We start from the raw sequence: 18147 nt of genomic DNA, 5'->3' as shown, positions 1-18147 counted from the left end.
GTTTTTTGTACCTTGTTATCAAGTTTATGCCTGTTTAACATGTCTGAACTACCAGATAGACTGTGTTCTGAATGTGGGGAAGCCAGAATTCCTATTCATTTAAATAAATGTGATTTATGTGACAATGACAATGATGCCCAAGATGATTCCTCAAGTGAGGGGAGTAAGCATGGTACTGCATCATTCCCCTCCTTCGTCTACACGAGTCTTGCCCACTCAGGAGGCCCCTAGTACATCTAGCGCGCCAATACTCCTTACTATGCAACAATTAACGGCTGTAATGGATAATTCTATCAAAAACATTTTAGCCAAAATGCCCACTTATCAGCGAAAGCGCGACTGCTCTGTTTTAGAAAATACCGAAGAGCATGAGGACGCTGATGATAATGGTTCTGACATGCCCCTACACCAGTCTGAGGGGGCCAGGGAGGTTTTGTCTGAGGGAGAAATTTCAGATTCAGGGAAAATTTCTCAACAAGCTGAACCTGATGTGATTACATTCAAATTTAAATTGGAACATCTCCGCGCTCTGCTTAAGGAGGTGTTATCTACTCTGGATGATTGTGACAATTTGGTCATTCCAGAGAAATTATGTAAGATGGACAAGTTCCTAGAGGTCCCGGGGCCCCCCAAAGCTTTTCCTATACCCAAGCGGGTGGCGGACATTGTAAACAAAGAATGGGAAAGGCCCGGCATACCTTTTGTACCTCCCCCTATATTTAAGAAATTGTTTCCTATGGTCGACCCCAGAAAGGACTTATGGCAGACAGTCCCCAAGGTCGAGGGGGCGGTTTCTACTCTAAACAAACGCACTACTATCCCTATAGAAGATAGTTGTGCTTTCAAAGATCCTATGGATAAAAAATTAGAGGGTTTGCTTAAAAAGATGTTTGTTCAGCAAGGTTACCTTCTACAACCAATTTCATGCATTGTTCCTGTCACTACAGCAGCGTGTTTCTGGTTCGATGAACTAGAAAAGTCGCTCAATAAAGATTCTTCTTATGAGGAGATTATGGACAGAATTCATGCTCTTAAATTGGCTAACTCTTTTACTTTAGACGCCACTTTGCAATTGGCTAGATTAGCGGCGAAAAATTCGGGGTTTGCTATTGTGGCGCGCAGAGCGCTTTGGCTAAAATCTTGGTCAGCGGATGCGTCTTCCAAGAACAAATTGCTTAACATACCTTTCAAGGGGAAAACGCTGTTTGGCCCTGACTTGAAAGAGATTATTTCAGATATCACTGGGGGTAAGGGCCACGCCCTTCCTCAGGATAGGTCTTTTAAGGCTAAAAATAAACCAAATTTTCGTCCCTTTCGCAGAAACGGACCAGCCCAAGGTGCTACGTCCTCTAAGCAAGAGGGTAATACTTCTCAAGACAAGCCAGCCTGGAGGCCAATGCAAGGCTGGAACAAAGGGAAAGCAGGCCAAGAAACCTGCCACTGCTACCAAGACAGCATGAAATGTTGGCCCCCGATCCGGGACCGGATCTGGTGGGGGGCAGACTCTCTCTCTTCGCTCAGGCTTGGGCAAGAGATGTTCTGGATCCTTGGGCGCTAGAAATAGTCTCCCAAGGTTATCTTCTGGAATTCAAGGAGCTACCCCCCAGGGGGAGGTTCCACAGGTCTCAATTGTCTTCAGACCACATAAAACGACAGGCATTCTTACATTGTGTAGAAGACCTGTTAAAAATGGGAGTGATTCGTCCTGTTCCATTAGGAGAACAAGGGATGGGGTTCTACTCCAATCTGTTCATAGTTCCCAAAAAAGAGGGAACGTTCAGACCAATCTTAGATCTCAAGATCCTTAAACAAGTTTCTCAAGGTTCCATCGTTCAAGATGGAAACCATTCGAACTATTCTTCCTTCCATCCAGGAAGGTCAATTCATGACCACAGTGGATTTAAAGGATGCGTATCTACATATTCCTATCCACAAGGAACATCATCGCTTCCTAAGGTTCGCCTTTCTGGACAAGCATTACCAGTTCGTGGCACTTCCATTCGGATTAGCCACTGCTCCAAGAATTTTCACAAAGGTACTAGGGTCCCTTCTAGCGGTGCTAAGACCAAGGGGCATTGCTGTAGTACCTTACTTGGACGACATTCTGATTCAAGCGTCGTCCCTTCCTCAAGCAAAGGCTCACACGGACATTGTCCTGGCCTTTCTCAGATCTCACGGATGGAAAGTGAACGTAGGAAAAGAGTTCTCTATCTCCGTCAACAAGGGTTCCCTTCTTGGGAACAATAATAGACTCCTTAGAAATGAGGATTTTTCTGACAGAGGCCAGAAAATCAAAACTTCTAGACTCTTGTCGAGTACTTCATTCTGTTCCTTCTTCCTTCCATAGCGCAGTGCATGGAAGTGAATAGGTTTGATGGTAGCGGCAATGGACATAGTTCCTTTTGCGCGAATTCATCTAAGACCATTACAACTGTGCATGCTCAGTCAGTGGAATGGGGATTATACAGACTTGTCTCCGACGATACAAGTAGATCAGAGGACCAGAGACTCACTCCGTTGGTGGCTGACCCTGGACAACCTGTCACAAGGGATGAGCTTCCGCAGACCAGAGTGGGTCATTGTCACGACCGACGCCAGTCTGGTGGGCTGGGGCGCGGTCTGGGGATCCCCTGAAAGCTCAGGGTCTTTGGTCTCGGGAAGAATCTCTTCTCCCGATAAATATTCTGGAACTGAGAGCGATATTCAATGCTCTCAAGGCTTGGCCTCAGCTAGCGAAGGGCCAAATTCATACGGTTTCAATCAGACAACATGACGACTGTTGCGTACATCAACCATCAGGGGGGAACAAGGAGTTCCCTGGCGATGGAAGAAGTGACCAAAATAATTATATGGGCGGAGTCTCACTCCTGCCACCTGTCTGCAATCCACATCCCAGGAGTGGAAAATTGGGAAGCGGATTTTCTGAGTCGTCAGACATTGCATCCGGGGGAGTGGGAACTCCATCCGGAAATCTTTGCCCAAGTCACTCAGCATGTGGGGCATTCCAGACATGGATCTGATGGCGTCTCGTCAGAACTTCAAGGTTCCTTGCTACGGGTCCAGATCCAGGGATCCCAAGGCGACTCTAGTGGATGCACTAGTAGCACCTTGGAGCTTCAACCTAGCTTATGTGTTCCCACCGTTTCCTCTCATTCCCAGGCTGGTAGCCAGGATCAAACAGGAGAGGGTAGTCGGTGATCTTGATAGCTCCTGCGTGGCCACGCAGGACTTGGTATGCAGATCTGGTGAATATGTCATCGGCTCCACATTGGAAGCTACCTTTGAGACGAGACCTTCTTGTTCAAGGTCCGTTCGAACATCCGAATCTGGTCTCACTCCAACTGACTGCTTGGAGATTGAACGCTTGATCTTATCAAAGCGAGGGTTCTCAGATTCTGTCATTGATACTCTTGTTCAGGCCAGAAAGCCTGTAACTAGAAAAATCTACCATAAAATATGGAAAAAATATATCTGTTGGTGTGAATCTAAAGGATTCCCATGGAACAAGATAAAAATTCCTAAGATTCTATCCTTTCTTCAAGAAGGTTTGGAGAAAGGATTATCTGCAAGTTCTTTGAAGGGACAGATTTCTGCTTTATCTGTTTTACTTCACAAAAAGCTGGCGGCTGTGCCAGATGTTCAAGCTTTTGTTCAGGCTCTGGTTAGAATCAAGCCTGTTTACAAACCGTTGACTCCTCCTTGGAGTCTCAATTTAGTTCTTTCAGTTCTTCAAGGGGTTCCGTTTGAACCCTTACATTCCGTAGATATTAAGTTATTATCTTGGAAAGTTTTGTTTTTGGTTGCAATTTCTTCTGCTAGAAGAGTTTCAGAGTTATCTGCTCTGCAGTGTTCTCCTCCTTATCTGGTGTTCCATGCAGATAAGGTGGTTTTGCGTACTAAACCTGGTTTTCTTCCGAAAGTTGTTTCTAACAAAAATATTAACCAGGAGATAGTTGTGCCTTCTTTGTGTCCGAATCCAGTTTCAAAGAAGGAACGTTTGTTGCACAATTTGGATGTAGTTCGTGCTCTAAAATTCTATTTAGAGGCTACAAAGGATTTCAGACAAACATCTTTCTTGTTTGTTGTTTATTCTGGTAAAAGGAGAGGTCAAAAAGCAACTTCTACCTCTCTCTTTTTGGCTTAAAAGCATCATCCGATTGGCTTATGAGACTGCCGGACGGCAGCCTCCTGAAAGAATCACAGCTCACTCCACTAGGGCTGTGGCTTCCACATGGGCCTTCAAGAACGAGGCTTCTGTTGATCAGATATGTAAGGCAGCGACTTGGTCTTCACTGCACACTTTTACCAAATTTTACAAATTTGATACTTTTGCTTCTTCTGAGGCTATTTTTGGGAGAAAGGTTTTGCAAGCCGTGGTGCCTTCCATCTAGGTGACCTGATTTGCTCCCTCCCATCATCCGTGTCCTAAAGCTTTGGTATTGGTTCCCACAAGTAAGGATGACGCCGTGGACCGGACACACCTATGTTGGAGAAAACAGAATTTATGTTTACCTGATAAATTACTTTCTCCAACGGTGTGTCCGGTCCACGGCCCGCCCTGATTTTTTAATCAGGTCTGATGATTTATTTTCTCTAACTACAGTCACCACGGTATCATGATTTCTCCTATGCAAATATTCCTCCTTTACGTCGGTCGAATGGCTGGGGAAGGCGGAGCCTAGGAGGGATCATGTGACCAGCTTTGCTGGGCTCTTTGCCATTTCCTGTTGGGGAAGAGAATATCCCCACAAGTAAGGATGACGCCGTGGACCGGACACACCGTTGGAGAAAGTAATTTATCAGGTAAACATAAATTCTGTTTTATCCAAACATCCTTGAAGAATTTTAGTCTGCCCCCTACCAGCTGAGCTGGAATGAGGGCTGCACCTTCATGCGGACTTGGGGGCTGGTTTAGATCTCTTAAATGGCTTGGATTTATTCCAGACTGAGGAAGGCTTCCAATTGGAAACAGATTTCTTAGGGGAAGAATTAGGTTTCTTATTCTGTCGAAAGGAACGAAAACGGTTAGAAGCTTTAAATTTACCCTTAGATTTTTTTATCCTGAGGTAAAAAGCCCCCTTTCCCCCAGTAACAGTTGAAATTATAGAATCCAACTGAGAACCAAACTATTTATTACCTTGGAAAAAAAGAGATGGCTTCATCGATTTAGAAGTCATATCAGCATTCCAAGATTTAAGCCATAAAACTCTTCTAGCTAAAATAGCTAAAGACATATATCTAACATCAATTCTGATGATATCAAAAGTGGCATCACAAACAAAATTATTAGCATGTTGAATTAACTTGACAATGCTATACATATTATGGTCTGATACTTGTTGCGCTAAAGTTTCCAACCAAAAAGTTGATGCAGCTGCAACATCAGCCAAAGAAATAGCAGGCCTAAGAAGATGACCTGAACATAAATAAGCCTTCCTTAGAAAGGATTCAAGTTTCCTATCTAAAGGATCTTTAAAAGAAGAGTACTGTCTTCCGTAGGAATAGTTGTACGCTTAGCAAGAGTAGAGATGGCCCCATCAACTTTGGGGATCTTCTCCCAAATCTCCAATCTATCAGTAGGCAAAGGATACAATTTTTTAAACCTTGAAGAAGGAGTAAAAGAAGTACCCAGTCTATTCCATTCCTTTGAAATCATATCTGAAATAGCATCGGGAACTGGAAAAACCTCTGGAATAACATGAGATTTATAAACCGAATTTAAACATTTACTAGTTTTAGTATCAAGAGCACTATACTCCTCTATATCTAATGCAATCAACACTTCCTTCAATAAAGAACGAATATACTCCATTTTAAATAAATATGAAGATTTGTCAGTGTCCATATCTGAGGCAGGATCCTCTGAATCAGACAGATCCTCATCAGAGAGAGATAAATCAGTATGTTGTCGGTCATTTGAAAATTCATCAACTGTATGAGAAGTTTTAAAAGACCTTTTACGTTTATTAGAAGGTGGAATGGCAGACAAAGCCTTCTGAATGGAATCAGAACTAAATTCTCTCAAATTGACAGGAATATCCTGAACATTAGATGTTGATGGACCAGCAACAGGTAATGCAACACTACTGATGGAAATATTCTCTGCATGTAAAAGTTTATCATGACGACCAACACAAACTACAGCCGGAGGAACAGTTACTACAAGTTTACAATAAATGCACTTAGCTTTGGTAGAACAGATATCAGGCAGCAGGATTCCAGTAGTAGATTCTGAAACAGGATCAGAATGAGACATCTTGCAATATGTAAGAGAAAAAACAACATATAAAGCAAAATTATCTATTTCCTTATATGACAGTTTCAGGAATGGGGAAAAAATGCAAACAGAATAGGCCTCCTACATAGAAAAAAAGGACCAGAGGCAAAAGGAAATGAAGTCTTAAATAATGACAAACAGTTTGTCCGCAACAAACATGAGCGTCATAGATGACGCAACCTCATGAAAAGACTCGGCGCCAACTAAGACGCCGGAAATGACAAATTTGCGTAAACAAATATTGCACCAAAAAAGTCTCGCGCCAAGAATGACGCAATAAATTATAGCATTTTGCGCTCACGCGAGCCTAATACAGCCCACAATTTAGAAAAAAGAATCAATTGAAAACCTCAGGTAAATTTTTCTTTTTTTTCTTTTTTAATGCATTTCCCAAATATGAAACTGACAGTCTGCAAAAAAGGAAATATACTGATAAACCTGAATCATGGCAAATATAAGTATAAACATATATTTAGAACTTTATATACTAAGTGCCAAACCATAGCTGGGAGTGTCTTAAATAAATGAAACATACTTACCAAAAGACACTCATCCACATATCCACATTTAGCAGATAGCCAAACCAGTACTGAAACGAGAATCAGTAGAGGTAATGGTATATAAGAGTATATCGTCGATCTGAAAAGGGAGGTAGGAGATGAATCTCTACGACCGATAACAGAGAACCTATGAAATAGATCCCCGTTAGGATGACCATTGTATTCAATAGGTAATACTCCCTTCACATCCCTCTGACATTCACTGCACTCTGAGAGGAATTGGGCTTCAAAATGCTGAGAAGCGCATGTCAACGTAGAAATCTTAGCACAAACTTACTTCACCACCTCCATAGGAGGCAAAGTTTGTAAAAACTGAATTGTGGGTGTGGTGAGGGGTGTATTTATAGGCATTTTGAGGTTTGGGAAACTTTTCCCCTCCTGGTAGGATTGTATATCCCATACGTCACTAGCTCATGGACTCTTGCCAATTACATGAAAGAAACATGTACAGTAAGATTCTGTAGTGTTAAACGTTGTATTGAAAAATTAAGGTGTTATAGTAATTTTTAATTAAATCCCCCCCCCCCCCCCATATCGACCAGCCCCACTTTATAGCTTTATATGCAACTTGTAGTACACTATCATGAATATACTAGAGCTTGTGTGGGGTGCATTAACAAATGGATGATGGTCAGTCTTTCTATTTTCAAATACAAATCCACAATGTTTGGTTTAGCACACCTTACAAGGATAGAGTTTAAAGAGATATGGAACCCAAATGTTTGTTTCATGATTTGGATATTTCTTGTCATTTTAATCAACTTTCTAATATTTCTATTATCTAATATGCTTTGTTCTCTCTCTCACCTGATTTATTCAGCTAGCTCCCAATAGTGCGTCGCTCCTCCTTCAACAAAGAATACCAAGAGGAGAGAGCAAATTTGATAATAGACGTAAATTAAAAAGCTTGTTAATATTCTCTATCTGAATAATGAAAGAAAATTATAGGAAAGTGTGTATTGCTTTTTTTTTTCTTGTAAGACATGCACTTATTCTTAGTTCGTTCTAACTTTTTGGATTGTTAAGTTTTTTTCATTCATCTATAGAAAATCAAATGTGTGTACTTGTTCCATATATTGCTTGAACCATGCGTTAGGGCGCATATTTCTGAAATTCATGTGACCATTTAAATAATATAACATTTAAAACATCACATCATTTAGAGTCTGTATAATATTTCATGTTGCATGTCACTTAGTTAAACTTTAGAATAAAAAAAGGAACAATTTGAGGTTTTTATTTTTTTTAATTTTTCACGTGTTAAAACCTTGCAAGGGATAAGTGAGAACCGTGACACACTCCACTCACTCAGGATGAGACATACTGACCTAAACACATGCTCATTTACAAATTTCTGGGTGTGGAAATATCATCCTGGTGGAGAATGGAATAAAAATAAAATACTCCATATAAATGCATGATTTAATGTGGCGTTTTTACAAGGTGTATCACTTCCAATCTATTGTCAATAATTTGTTCAAATATACCAGATGTATTTGTAAAGTGAATCTAAACTGTCATCAATTAGTGCCCGGTTTTTAAAAATACTATTAAAAACAGGTCCACTTTCATTGATGAAAGTTTACATTGCACCGTATGTTTATAAATACTTACCTTTTACTTCTTCAAAGCTGGACTGGCATCCCCTGCCTGTAGGTCCTCCATAAATTCATCACCAATGACAAAACCGGCTTCCCCCAATCATGGCTTCCCACCCAGAGCGTCCATCTCGTGAGGCCCTGCCGTGATTGGAGGAAACTGGTTTTGTCATTGGTGACTTATTTACAGAGGATCTGCAGGCGGGGGATGCCGATCCGGCTTTGAAGAAGTAAAAGGTAAATATTTGTAAAAAAACGGTGCAATGTAAACTTTCATCAATGAAAGTGCCCCTGTTTATAATAGTATATTTAAAAACCGGGCACTAATTGATGAAAGTTTACATTCACTTTAAGCTACTAGAATTTTTTTTTTTCCTTGTACACTTTGTTTAATAAAATATAATTTACCCATTTTTTTAAATATTCTGACACTTTAATTCAGTTGAAAGAGACTCTAGTTACTATCAATTTGTAAACCACAGAGCTTCTCCTTTATTAGGTTTATGCCATTTATTTTGTTGTTAATATATAATAAAGTTTCACAAGGTGCTTCTTTTGTCCAATTTCAAATAATAAGTTGGGGATTGAAATATGGTAGTGTTCAATCATTTTATTTAAGTTTCTTTTCTTTCTGTTTTATTTTTTCTTTTAAGATCCACTACAGTGGTCTACAGATCAAGTACTGCACTGGGTACTTTGGGTTATGAAGGAGTTTTGCATGACCGACATCAATGTCAACGCTCTTGGCATTCCTGGAAGAGAGCTGTGTAATATTACTCAAGAGGATTTTTTCCAGAGAGTTCCCAGAGGAGAGATTTTATGGAGCCATTTGGAGCTGCTTAGAAAATGTAAGAGAACCATTGTTGCGGATATAACATAGTTTATCCTCTCTAAAACCAAACAATAAAGTCTTATTTGTGGTAGTTTTTTTTCCCCCTGTCCCTTTTTATAAGCTGTCTTTAAATCTTGGACTTAATTGAACCATCTTTGCAGGATTTTGCAGATCCTGAGCTCTAGGGGTGCACCCTTTGAAAACCCTCTTGAGTATGTTTACCTGGTCTCATTTACTGTGACTAATCAGATGCACTGATATTTGCAGTCACTATATATGTTGGCAGGGTCTGGTAAACTGCTGAATACTTGAAGGGACATAAAAGTGCAAAAAGAAAATGCTAAGGTGTTGAAGTATTTTATTATTGCACTATTTGCATATAACTGTTTTTGTGTTTTTTATATGAATATTGACCCTGAAAAGCAATGTGTTTAACCTGCACAAAGGGGTTAAACACATGGGTAAAGTACTGCTATCTAGCAGCAGAGAACTGCTGGTTCCGAGCGGAAACTGCAGCTGACTCAGTCAGCAGCACAGATAGATTTGCAGAGTTGAAACTAATAAAATGACCTGCTCTAACAAATGAGAGCATGTCCTAGGTTTTTCACTAGAAACACACAGCTAAAGTAATCTCTCGAGCAGCAATGCATTACTGGGGCCTAGCTGAGCACATCTGATGAGCCAATGACAAGAGGCTAACTCCCAGTAATGCATTGCTGCTCCAGTGCCTGCCTAGGTATGTTTTTAAACAAAGTATACCAAGATAACAAAGTAAGAGGTACAGTAATAAGAGAAGTACAGTAAAATTGCTTACTCTGTCTGAACAGTGAAAGTTAAAATTTTGACTTTCATGTCCCTTTAAGTAACATCATACATTGCACTGTGTTTAAATAGAAATTGTACTCCTAAACTTTTCCACTTTAATATGTTCCCAGTTGCCCATTTTACCTGCTGGAGTCCATTTTACCTTTTTATTTTGTTGTTTTAAATAGCTGCTTTTGCCATTAGAAACAACCACTACACTGAAATTATGAATAACAAAAACATCTGTAGAAAAGGCACGTGAACAGGAGAAAACAGCACTAATCAATCTCCCAGTTGTGGGGGTAGGGGAGAGACATATTCTATTTGTGTTTAACTGTAGGGGTCCATTCAATATCTAATTCTGTTTAGACTTAGCAACATTAACAGGTCTGCTTTACTTCCAGGATCAATCCTGTTTCTTGAGAACAGGTGATTTGTTTTATTTAGCAAAAGCAGATATTTCAAATATAAAAATAGACACTAAGGAATAATTTCACATACATTTAATACTCTGTAGTAGGTATAACAAGTAATTTGGAACACATTAAGGAGAAGCTAATTTTATAGTACACTTTCCCTTTAAAGATCCATTATAGTTGAAAATGACATGCTCCTTTCCATTAGAGCATGTACATTGTTTGACTATAAACCCTGCTCGACTGTGTTCTTAACCGCCACAAAGGGGTTAAACAGGCAGTAGATGTTCTCCTCGGGACCAGTGGTTCACATCTGAGTTGTGTAACTAGCGCTGCTGATTGGATCAGTGGCAAGTTCTGCTTCAGACCTGCAGTGCACCGCTGGTCCCAAGCAAACATCTACTGTGTGTTTAACCCCTTTGCTGGGGTTAAAGGGACACTGAACCCAAATATTTTCTTTCGTGATTCAGATAGAGCAGACAATTTTAAGCAACTTTCTAATTTACTCCTATTATCACATTTTCTTCATTCTCTTGGTATCTTTATTTGAAAAGCAAGAATGTAAGTTTAGATCCCAGTCCATTTTTGGTGAATAACCTGGATTGTTCTTGCTGGTTGGTGGATAAATGTACCCACCAATAAACAAGTGCTGTCCAGGGTCTGAACCAAAAATTGACTGGCTCCTTAGCTTAGATGCCTTTTTTCAAATAAAGATAGCAAGAGAACAAAGAAAATTTGATAATTGTAAATTAGAAAGTTGCTTAAAATTGCATGCTCTATCTGAATCACAAAAGAGAAAATTTGGGTTCAGTGTCCCTTTAAGTACACAGTAAAGTAGGGTCAATGCTCTAACATATAAGATCACTTCATTTTTCAGCTTTTAAGTGCTTTATAAGGGGAATTTAATTTAGTCCATGATTTTAAGAGTAACTGATGCTGTTTAGTTGCATAATGCAAATATTTGTGTGTTCATCCCAGTTTGGGAGTTTTGCTTTAATTTTTTTTATTGCAGCCAGGTAATTGATTAATATTACTTAGTGTTAAAAAAAAAAAAGGTCTGTTTGAGCTGGAAAATGTACTTTGTTTTTTTCAGATGTTTTGGCAAGTCAAGAGCATAGTGGAGAAATCGCTACAGTTACTATTGACCAGCGTAAGTTAATATCTTCATTGTAATATAATTATTATATTGTTAATATTGATTTGCATTATTATAAGTGTGCTGGAACTGATGCTTAAAACGTAATGCTTCACTTCCGTGCCACTAAAATGTTTTGTTCTTTTTCTTATGTTTTTAATGCTATGCTGTAATTAAATAAAATACTTTAACTCTCTTGCTCTCCAGCTGTACAGATTATTCCAGCATCAATACAGCAGCCTACTCCAACAACTATTAAAGTTATAAATAGTCAACCAAAAACAGCAAAAGTGCAGAGGGCACCACGGATTTCTGGAGAAGACAGAAGTTCACCTGGAAACCGAACAGGTCATAATTTGTGTCTATTGCCAGTAGCAATGTCATTTTTATTACATGGACATTTTTTTAAATGCATTTTAATCTTTCACATTCACAAACATTTTAACAAAATATATGAATTTGCAATAATGTCTCTACTAAGCATTCTCTCTGTTTGGTAGTGACACAATTTGTGTTTGCAGTGACATGGTATGTGTTACTACCAAAACTTGGGACATGAAATTTGAATGGGTGTGCATATTCTCAACAGTTCTTATGCACAGTAAGATTTACCTGCAATAACTCCAAGCTAGAAACATTTTTTAAATTGTATGCATTTTCCAAAACTGTCCTATGAACCCCAAATTCAATTTACATCCCTTTTAGAAAATATAGCAGAGAGCAAAGTAAATTTTATTAAGACGTAAACTGGAAAGTCTTTTAACCCTTTAATCATTGTGTCCCTGTGACTGCATGCCTGTCAGTAACTGTCATATTTCAGCATGTAATGGAGCCACACCTATCCTGATAACTGTGTATACAATCACTGTCGGTTGGTCACAGTGATTGTATGCTGAAAATGGAGTCTAGATACTAGCATGATGTATTAGTGAAGCAGTCAAGTGAATCTCAGTAAAAAGACCCCCCCCCCCCGGTCATGTGAACACTGACAGCCAGTCATAGTGATTACATGTCAAAAATCACAATCCATTGTTATACCAATGACTTTGCTTGACCCCTCTCTTTCTCTTCCTGTGAAAAATGTTAAATAGAAAAAAGTGTTTCATTTATTTTAATAAAGTAAATTACATTTTCTTTCTTATGACATGGAGAGTCCACAACATCATTCCAATTACTAATGGGATATTCAACTCCTGGCCAGCAGGAGGGGGTGAAGAGCACCCCAGCAAGGCTGTTAAGTGTAACTGCCTTACCCATAACCCTGAGTTATTCTCTTTGCCTCTGTCAATGGAGGTTGAGCAAAGTTGGTGTCTAAAGATTTTAATCCTTTTATGGGTACTTTTTACTGCAAGCAAGGTTTGGGGTCTATCTGTGTCCATGTCAATCTCTTGAGTAAGAGTAGTGGTGGCTTTTAGCAGTTAAAAGTAAAGTGAGACTTCTTTGCCACCTTTTAACACTTTGCTACCCCTTTGTGGAAAGCCAGAGTTGGTTACTCTGTTCTTTCTTTTTCCTACAGGTCCATGACAGGGAGCGTAGTGCCTGCCAAACCTTGAGGATCAGCATCTTGAATGCAAATGGATCTAAGATAAGTGCTTTTGCCTTCTAGGTACAGGTGGGCTTCAGCACTTAAGATGTCAATCCTCTTTTACTGATCCATTCTGGGACTTCATAATCCTTTTAATATAAGGATTCATATTGGGGACACAGTTTTTACTTTTGGCACGTAATCTGTATGAGATAAATTGTGACTCGGGCTCAGGGATGTAAAGTTTACTATAAGGAGATAATTTATTATCTTAATGCTTTTAGACTGTATTATCAAAAGCTGTTCTGAATCTACCTCAGGACAAGAACTATGTGTAAGCGCAATATGCATAGCGCTGTGCAGATCAATGGGGTGTTTTTACACAGAAATTAAAACGGAGAAGCCGTTTTTTTTTTTTTTTGCGCATATTCTGAATAGCAATCTTTTTTTCTTCTGGCATCCAGTTTAGAGGTTTTATTTAGCAAGTCCCTTATTAAAGTATAAAGGTAATACAGCAGCTTCTGTGAGGATTGAAGTGCTTCTGTTGAGGAAGTCAAACCAAGGAGAATTTTCCTCTTGCTAGTGGGATTTTTCCTTTTGGTTGGTAGGAACCTCAGGCAATCTGAGGTGTTATTCATTTATCAATACGACCATATTGTTTTAATGTTGTTTTCCTCATATTTTATTTAGTTTTCTATTTGTTTTAAAAACTAGTGTGATTTTTATTTCTCCTGTTAAGTGTGATCAGTCCACGGGTAATCATTACTTCAAGGATATTACTCCTCCCCAACAGGAAGTGCAAGAGGATTCACCCAGCAGAGCTGCCATATAGCTCCTCCCCTCTACGTCACCCCCAGTCATTCTCTTGCACCCAACGACTAGATAGGATGTGTGAGAGGACTATGGTGATTATACTTAGTTTTATACCTTCAATCAAAAGTTTGTTATTTTATAATAGCACCGGAGTGTGTTATTCCTACTCTGGTAGAATTTGAAGAAGAATCTACCTGAGTTTTTACTATGATTTTAGCCGGCGTAGTTAAGATCATATTGCTGTTTCTCGGCCATCTGAGGAGAGGTAAACTTCAGATCAGGGGACAGCGGGCAGATTAATCTGCAAAGAGGTATGTAGCAGCTTATTATTTTCTGACAATGGAATTGATGAGAAAATTCTGCCATACCGATATAATGTAAACTCAGCCTTAAATGCAGTAGCAGCATCTGGTATCAGGCTGTCATGTATGTATATTTTACACTTCAGTATTCTGGGGAATGGTACTTCACTGGAATTATACTGTGTGCATAAGACTTTAGCCTAATTTGCAGGGACTGGCAACAGGCTTTTTTAATAACTCTTAATTTATGTTAAACGTTTTTTGCTGGCATGTAAAATAGTTTTCATTTTCTGAGGTACTGGGTGAATAAAATGTTTTGGGCACTATTTTTTTCCACTTGGCAGTTGTTTGATTTAATTTATGACAGTTTACTGATCTCTCTCACTGTTGTGTGTGAGGGGGAGGGGCCTTTTTTGGCGCTTTTGCTACGCATCAAAAAATTCAGTCAGAAGCTCATTGTATTTCCTGCATGATCCGGTTCATCTCTACAGAACTCAGGGGTCTTCAAAACTTGTTTTGAGGGAGGTAATCACTCACAGCAGAGCTGTGAGATTGTAGTTGACTGTGATAAAAAACGTTTTTCTGTAACTTTTTTTTTCTGCTATCAGGGTTAGTTATCCTTTGCTAATGGGAACAAGCCTTTGCTAAAATTGTGTTTTTTACAAAGATTTGATGCTATAACCTTTTCAGTTTATTAACTTTCAACTGTCATAACTCTTTCTGTGCTTCTTATAGGCACAGTACGTTTTCATATCATAGTAAATTACTTGAATAGTATTTCCAAGTTGCTAGTTTATTTGCTAGTGTGTTAAACATGTCTGATTCAGAGGAAGACATCTGTGCTATATGTGCTAATGCCAAAGTGGAGCCCAATAGAAATTTATGTACTAACTGCATTGATGCTACTTTAAATAAGAGTCAATCTGTACAAATTGAACACATTTCACCAAACAACGAGGGGAGAGTTATGCCGACTAACTCGCCTCACGTGACAGTACCTGCATCTCCCGCTCAGGAGGTGCGTGATATTGTGGCGCCGAGTACATCTGGGCGGCCATTACAAATCACATTACAGGATATGGCTACTGTTATGACTGAAGTTTTGGCTAAATTACCAGAACTAAGAGGTAAGCGTGATCACTCTGGGGTGAGAACAGAGTGCGCTGATAATGCTAGGGCCATGTCAGATACTGCGTCACAATTTGCAGAACATGAGGACGGAGAGCTTCATTCTGCGGCTGACGGTTCTGATCCAAACAGATTGGATTCAGATATTTCAAATTTTAAATTTAAGCTGGAAAACCTCCGTGTATTACTAGGGGAGGTGTTAGCGGCTCTGAATGATTGTAACACAGTTGCAATACCAGAGAAGATGTGTAGGTTGGATAAATATTTTGCGGTACCGTCGAGTACTGACGTTTTTCCTATACCTAAGAGACTCACTGAAATTGTTACTAAGGAGTGGGATAGACCCGGTGTGCCGTTCTCACCCCCTCCGATATTTAGAAAGATGTTTCCAATAGACACCACCACATGGGACTTATGGCAAACGGTCCCTAAGGTGGAAGGAGCAGTTTCTACTTTAGCTAAGCGTACCACTATCCCGGTGGAGGATAGCTGTGCCTTTTCAGATCCAATGGATAAAAAGTTAGAGGGTTACCTTAAGAAAATGTTTGTTCAACAAGGTTTTATATTGCAACCCCTTGCATGCATTGCGCCTGTTACGGCTGCAGCAGCATTTTGGTTTGAGTCTCTGGAAGAGACACTTGAATCAGCTCCATTAGATGAGATTACACACAAGCTTAAAGCTCTTAAATTAGCTAACTCATTTATTTCAGATGCCGTAGTACATTTAACTAAACTTACGGCTAAGAATTCCGGATTCGCCATTCAGGCGCGCAGAGCACTGTGGCTAAAATCCTGGTCAGCTGACGTTACTTCTAAGTCTAAATTACTTAATATACCTTTCAAAGGGCAGACCTTATTCGGGCCCGGATTGAAAGAAATTATCGCTGACATTACGGGAGGTAAAGGCCATGCCCTGCCTCAAGACAGAGCCAAACCTAAGGCTAGACAGTCTAATTTTCGTTCCTTTCGGAATTTCAAAGCAGGAGCAGCATCAACTTCCTCTGCTCCAAAACAGGAAGGATCTGTTGCTCGCTACAGACAGGGCTGGAGACCTAACCAGTCCTGGAACAAGGGCAAGCAAGCCAGGAAACCTGCTGCTGCCCCTAAAACAGCATGAATTGAGGGCCCCGATCCGGGAACGGATCTAGTGGGGGGCAGACTTTCTCTCTTCGCCCAGGCTTGGGCAAGAGATGTCCAGGATCCCTGGGCGCTAGAGATAATATCTCAGGGATACCTTCTGGACTTCAAATACTCTCCCCCAAGAGAGAGATTTCATCTGTCAAGGTTGTCAACAAACCAAACAAAGAAAGAGGCGTTTCTACGCTGCGTACAAGAGCTTTTATTAATGGGAGTAATCCATCCAGTTCCACGATCGGAACAGGGACAAGGGTTTTACTCAAATCTGTTTGTGGTTCCCAAAAAAGAGGGAACTTTCAGGCCAATCCTGGATTTAAAGATCCTAAACAAATTCCTAAGAGTTCCATCGTTCAAAATGGAGACTATTCGGACAATTTTACCCATGATCCAAAAGGGTCAGTACATGACCACTGTAGATTTAAAAGATGCTTACCTTCACATACCGATTCACAAAGATCATTTCCGGTATCTAAGGTTTGCCTTTCTAGACAGGCATTACCAGTTTGTAGCTCTTCCATTCGGATTGGCTACGGCTCCAAGAATCTTCACAAAGGTTCTGGGTGCTCTTCTGGCGGTACTAAGACCGCGAGGAATTTTGGTAGCTCCGTACCTAGACGACATTCTGATACAAGCTTCAAGCTTTCAAACTGCCAAGTCTCATACAGAGTTAGTACTGGCATTTCTAAGGTCGCATGGATGGAAGGTGAACGAAAAGAAGAGTTCTCTCTTTCCACTCATAAGAGTTCCCTTCCTGGGGACTCTTATAGATTCTGTAGAAATGAAAATTTACCTGACAGAAGACAGGTTAACAAAACTTCAAAATGCATGCCGTGTCCTTCATTCCATTCAACACCCGTCAGTGGCTCAATGCATGGAGGTAATCGGCTTAATGGTAGCGGCAATGGACATAGTACCCTTTGCACGCCTACACCTCAGACCGCTGCAATTGTGCATGCTAAGTCAGTGGAATGGGGATTACTCAGACTTATCCCCTTCTCTGAATCTGGATCAAGAGACCAGAAATTCTCTTCTATGGTGGCTTTCTCGGCCACATCTGTCCAGGGGGATGCCATTCAGCAGACCAGACTGGACAATTGTAACAACAGACGCCAGCCTACTAGGTTGGGGCGCCGTCTGGAATTCTCTGAAGGCTCAGGGACAATGGAATCAGGAGGAGAGTCTCCTACCAATAAACATTCTGGAATTGAGAGCAGTTCTCAATGCCCTTCTGGCTTGGCCCCAGTTAACAACTCGGGGGTTCATCAGGTTTCAGTCGGACAACATCACGACTGTAGCTTACATCAACCATCAGGGAGGGACAAGAAGCTCCCTAGCAATGATGGAAGTATCAAAGATAATTCGCTGGGCAGAGTCTCACTCTTGCCACCTGTCAGCAATCCACATCCCGGGAGTGGAGAACTGGGAGGCGGATTTTTTAAGTTGTCAGACTTTTCATCCGGGGGAGTGGGAACTTCATCCGGAGGTCTTTGCCCAAATACTTCGTCATTGGGGCAAACCAGAGATAGATCTCATGGCGTCTCGACAGAACGCCAAGCTTCCTCGTTACGGGTCCAGATCCAGGGATCCGGGAGCGGTCCTGATAGATGCTTTGACAGCACC

At 40.4% G+C, this 18147-nt stretch overlaps 1 protein-coding gene across 2 annotated transcripts in view; it reads left to right on the top strand.

Annotated features, from left to right (window-relative positions):
* The window catches only part of GABPA (GA binding protein transcription factor subunit alpha), a 205203-nt gene that overhangs the window by 89576 nt on the left and 97480 nt on the right, over positions 1–18147 (top strand). For both annotated transcript variants that reach the window (XR_008401326.1, XM_053706003.1), the window contains exons 6-8: positions 9089–9283; positions 11581–11637; positions 11830–11970. Coding sequence is in view for 1 of the 2 variants with exons in the window: in XM_053706003.1 (XP_053561978.1) it covers positions 9089–9283; positions 11581–11637; positions 11830–11970 (393 nt within the window). In the remaining variant the exon portion in view is untranslated. The remainder of the gene's footprint in view (positions 1–9088; positions 9284–11580; positions 11638–11829; positions 11971–18147) is intronic.

Source organism: Bombina bombina, chromosome 3 (genome assembly GCF_027579735.1).
Source record: "Bombina bombina isolate aBomBom1 chromosome 3, aBomBom1.pri, whole genome shotgun sequence".
Lineage (NCBI taxonomy): Eukaryota > Metazoa > Chordata > Amphibia > Anura > Bombinatoridae > Bombina > Bombina bombina.
Note: the sequence above shows the minus strand (reverse complement) of the source record. Positions and strands in the feature narration are given on the sequence as shown.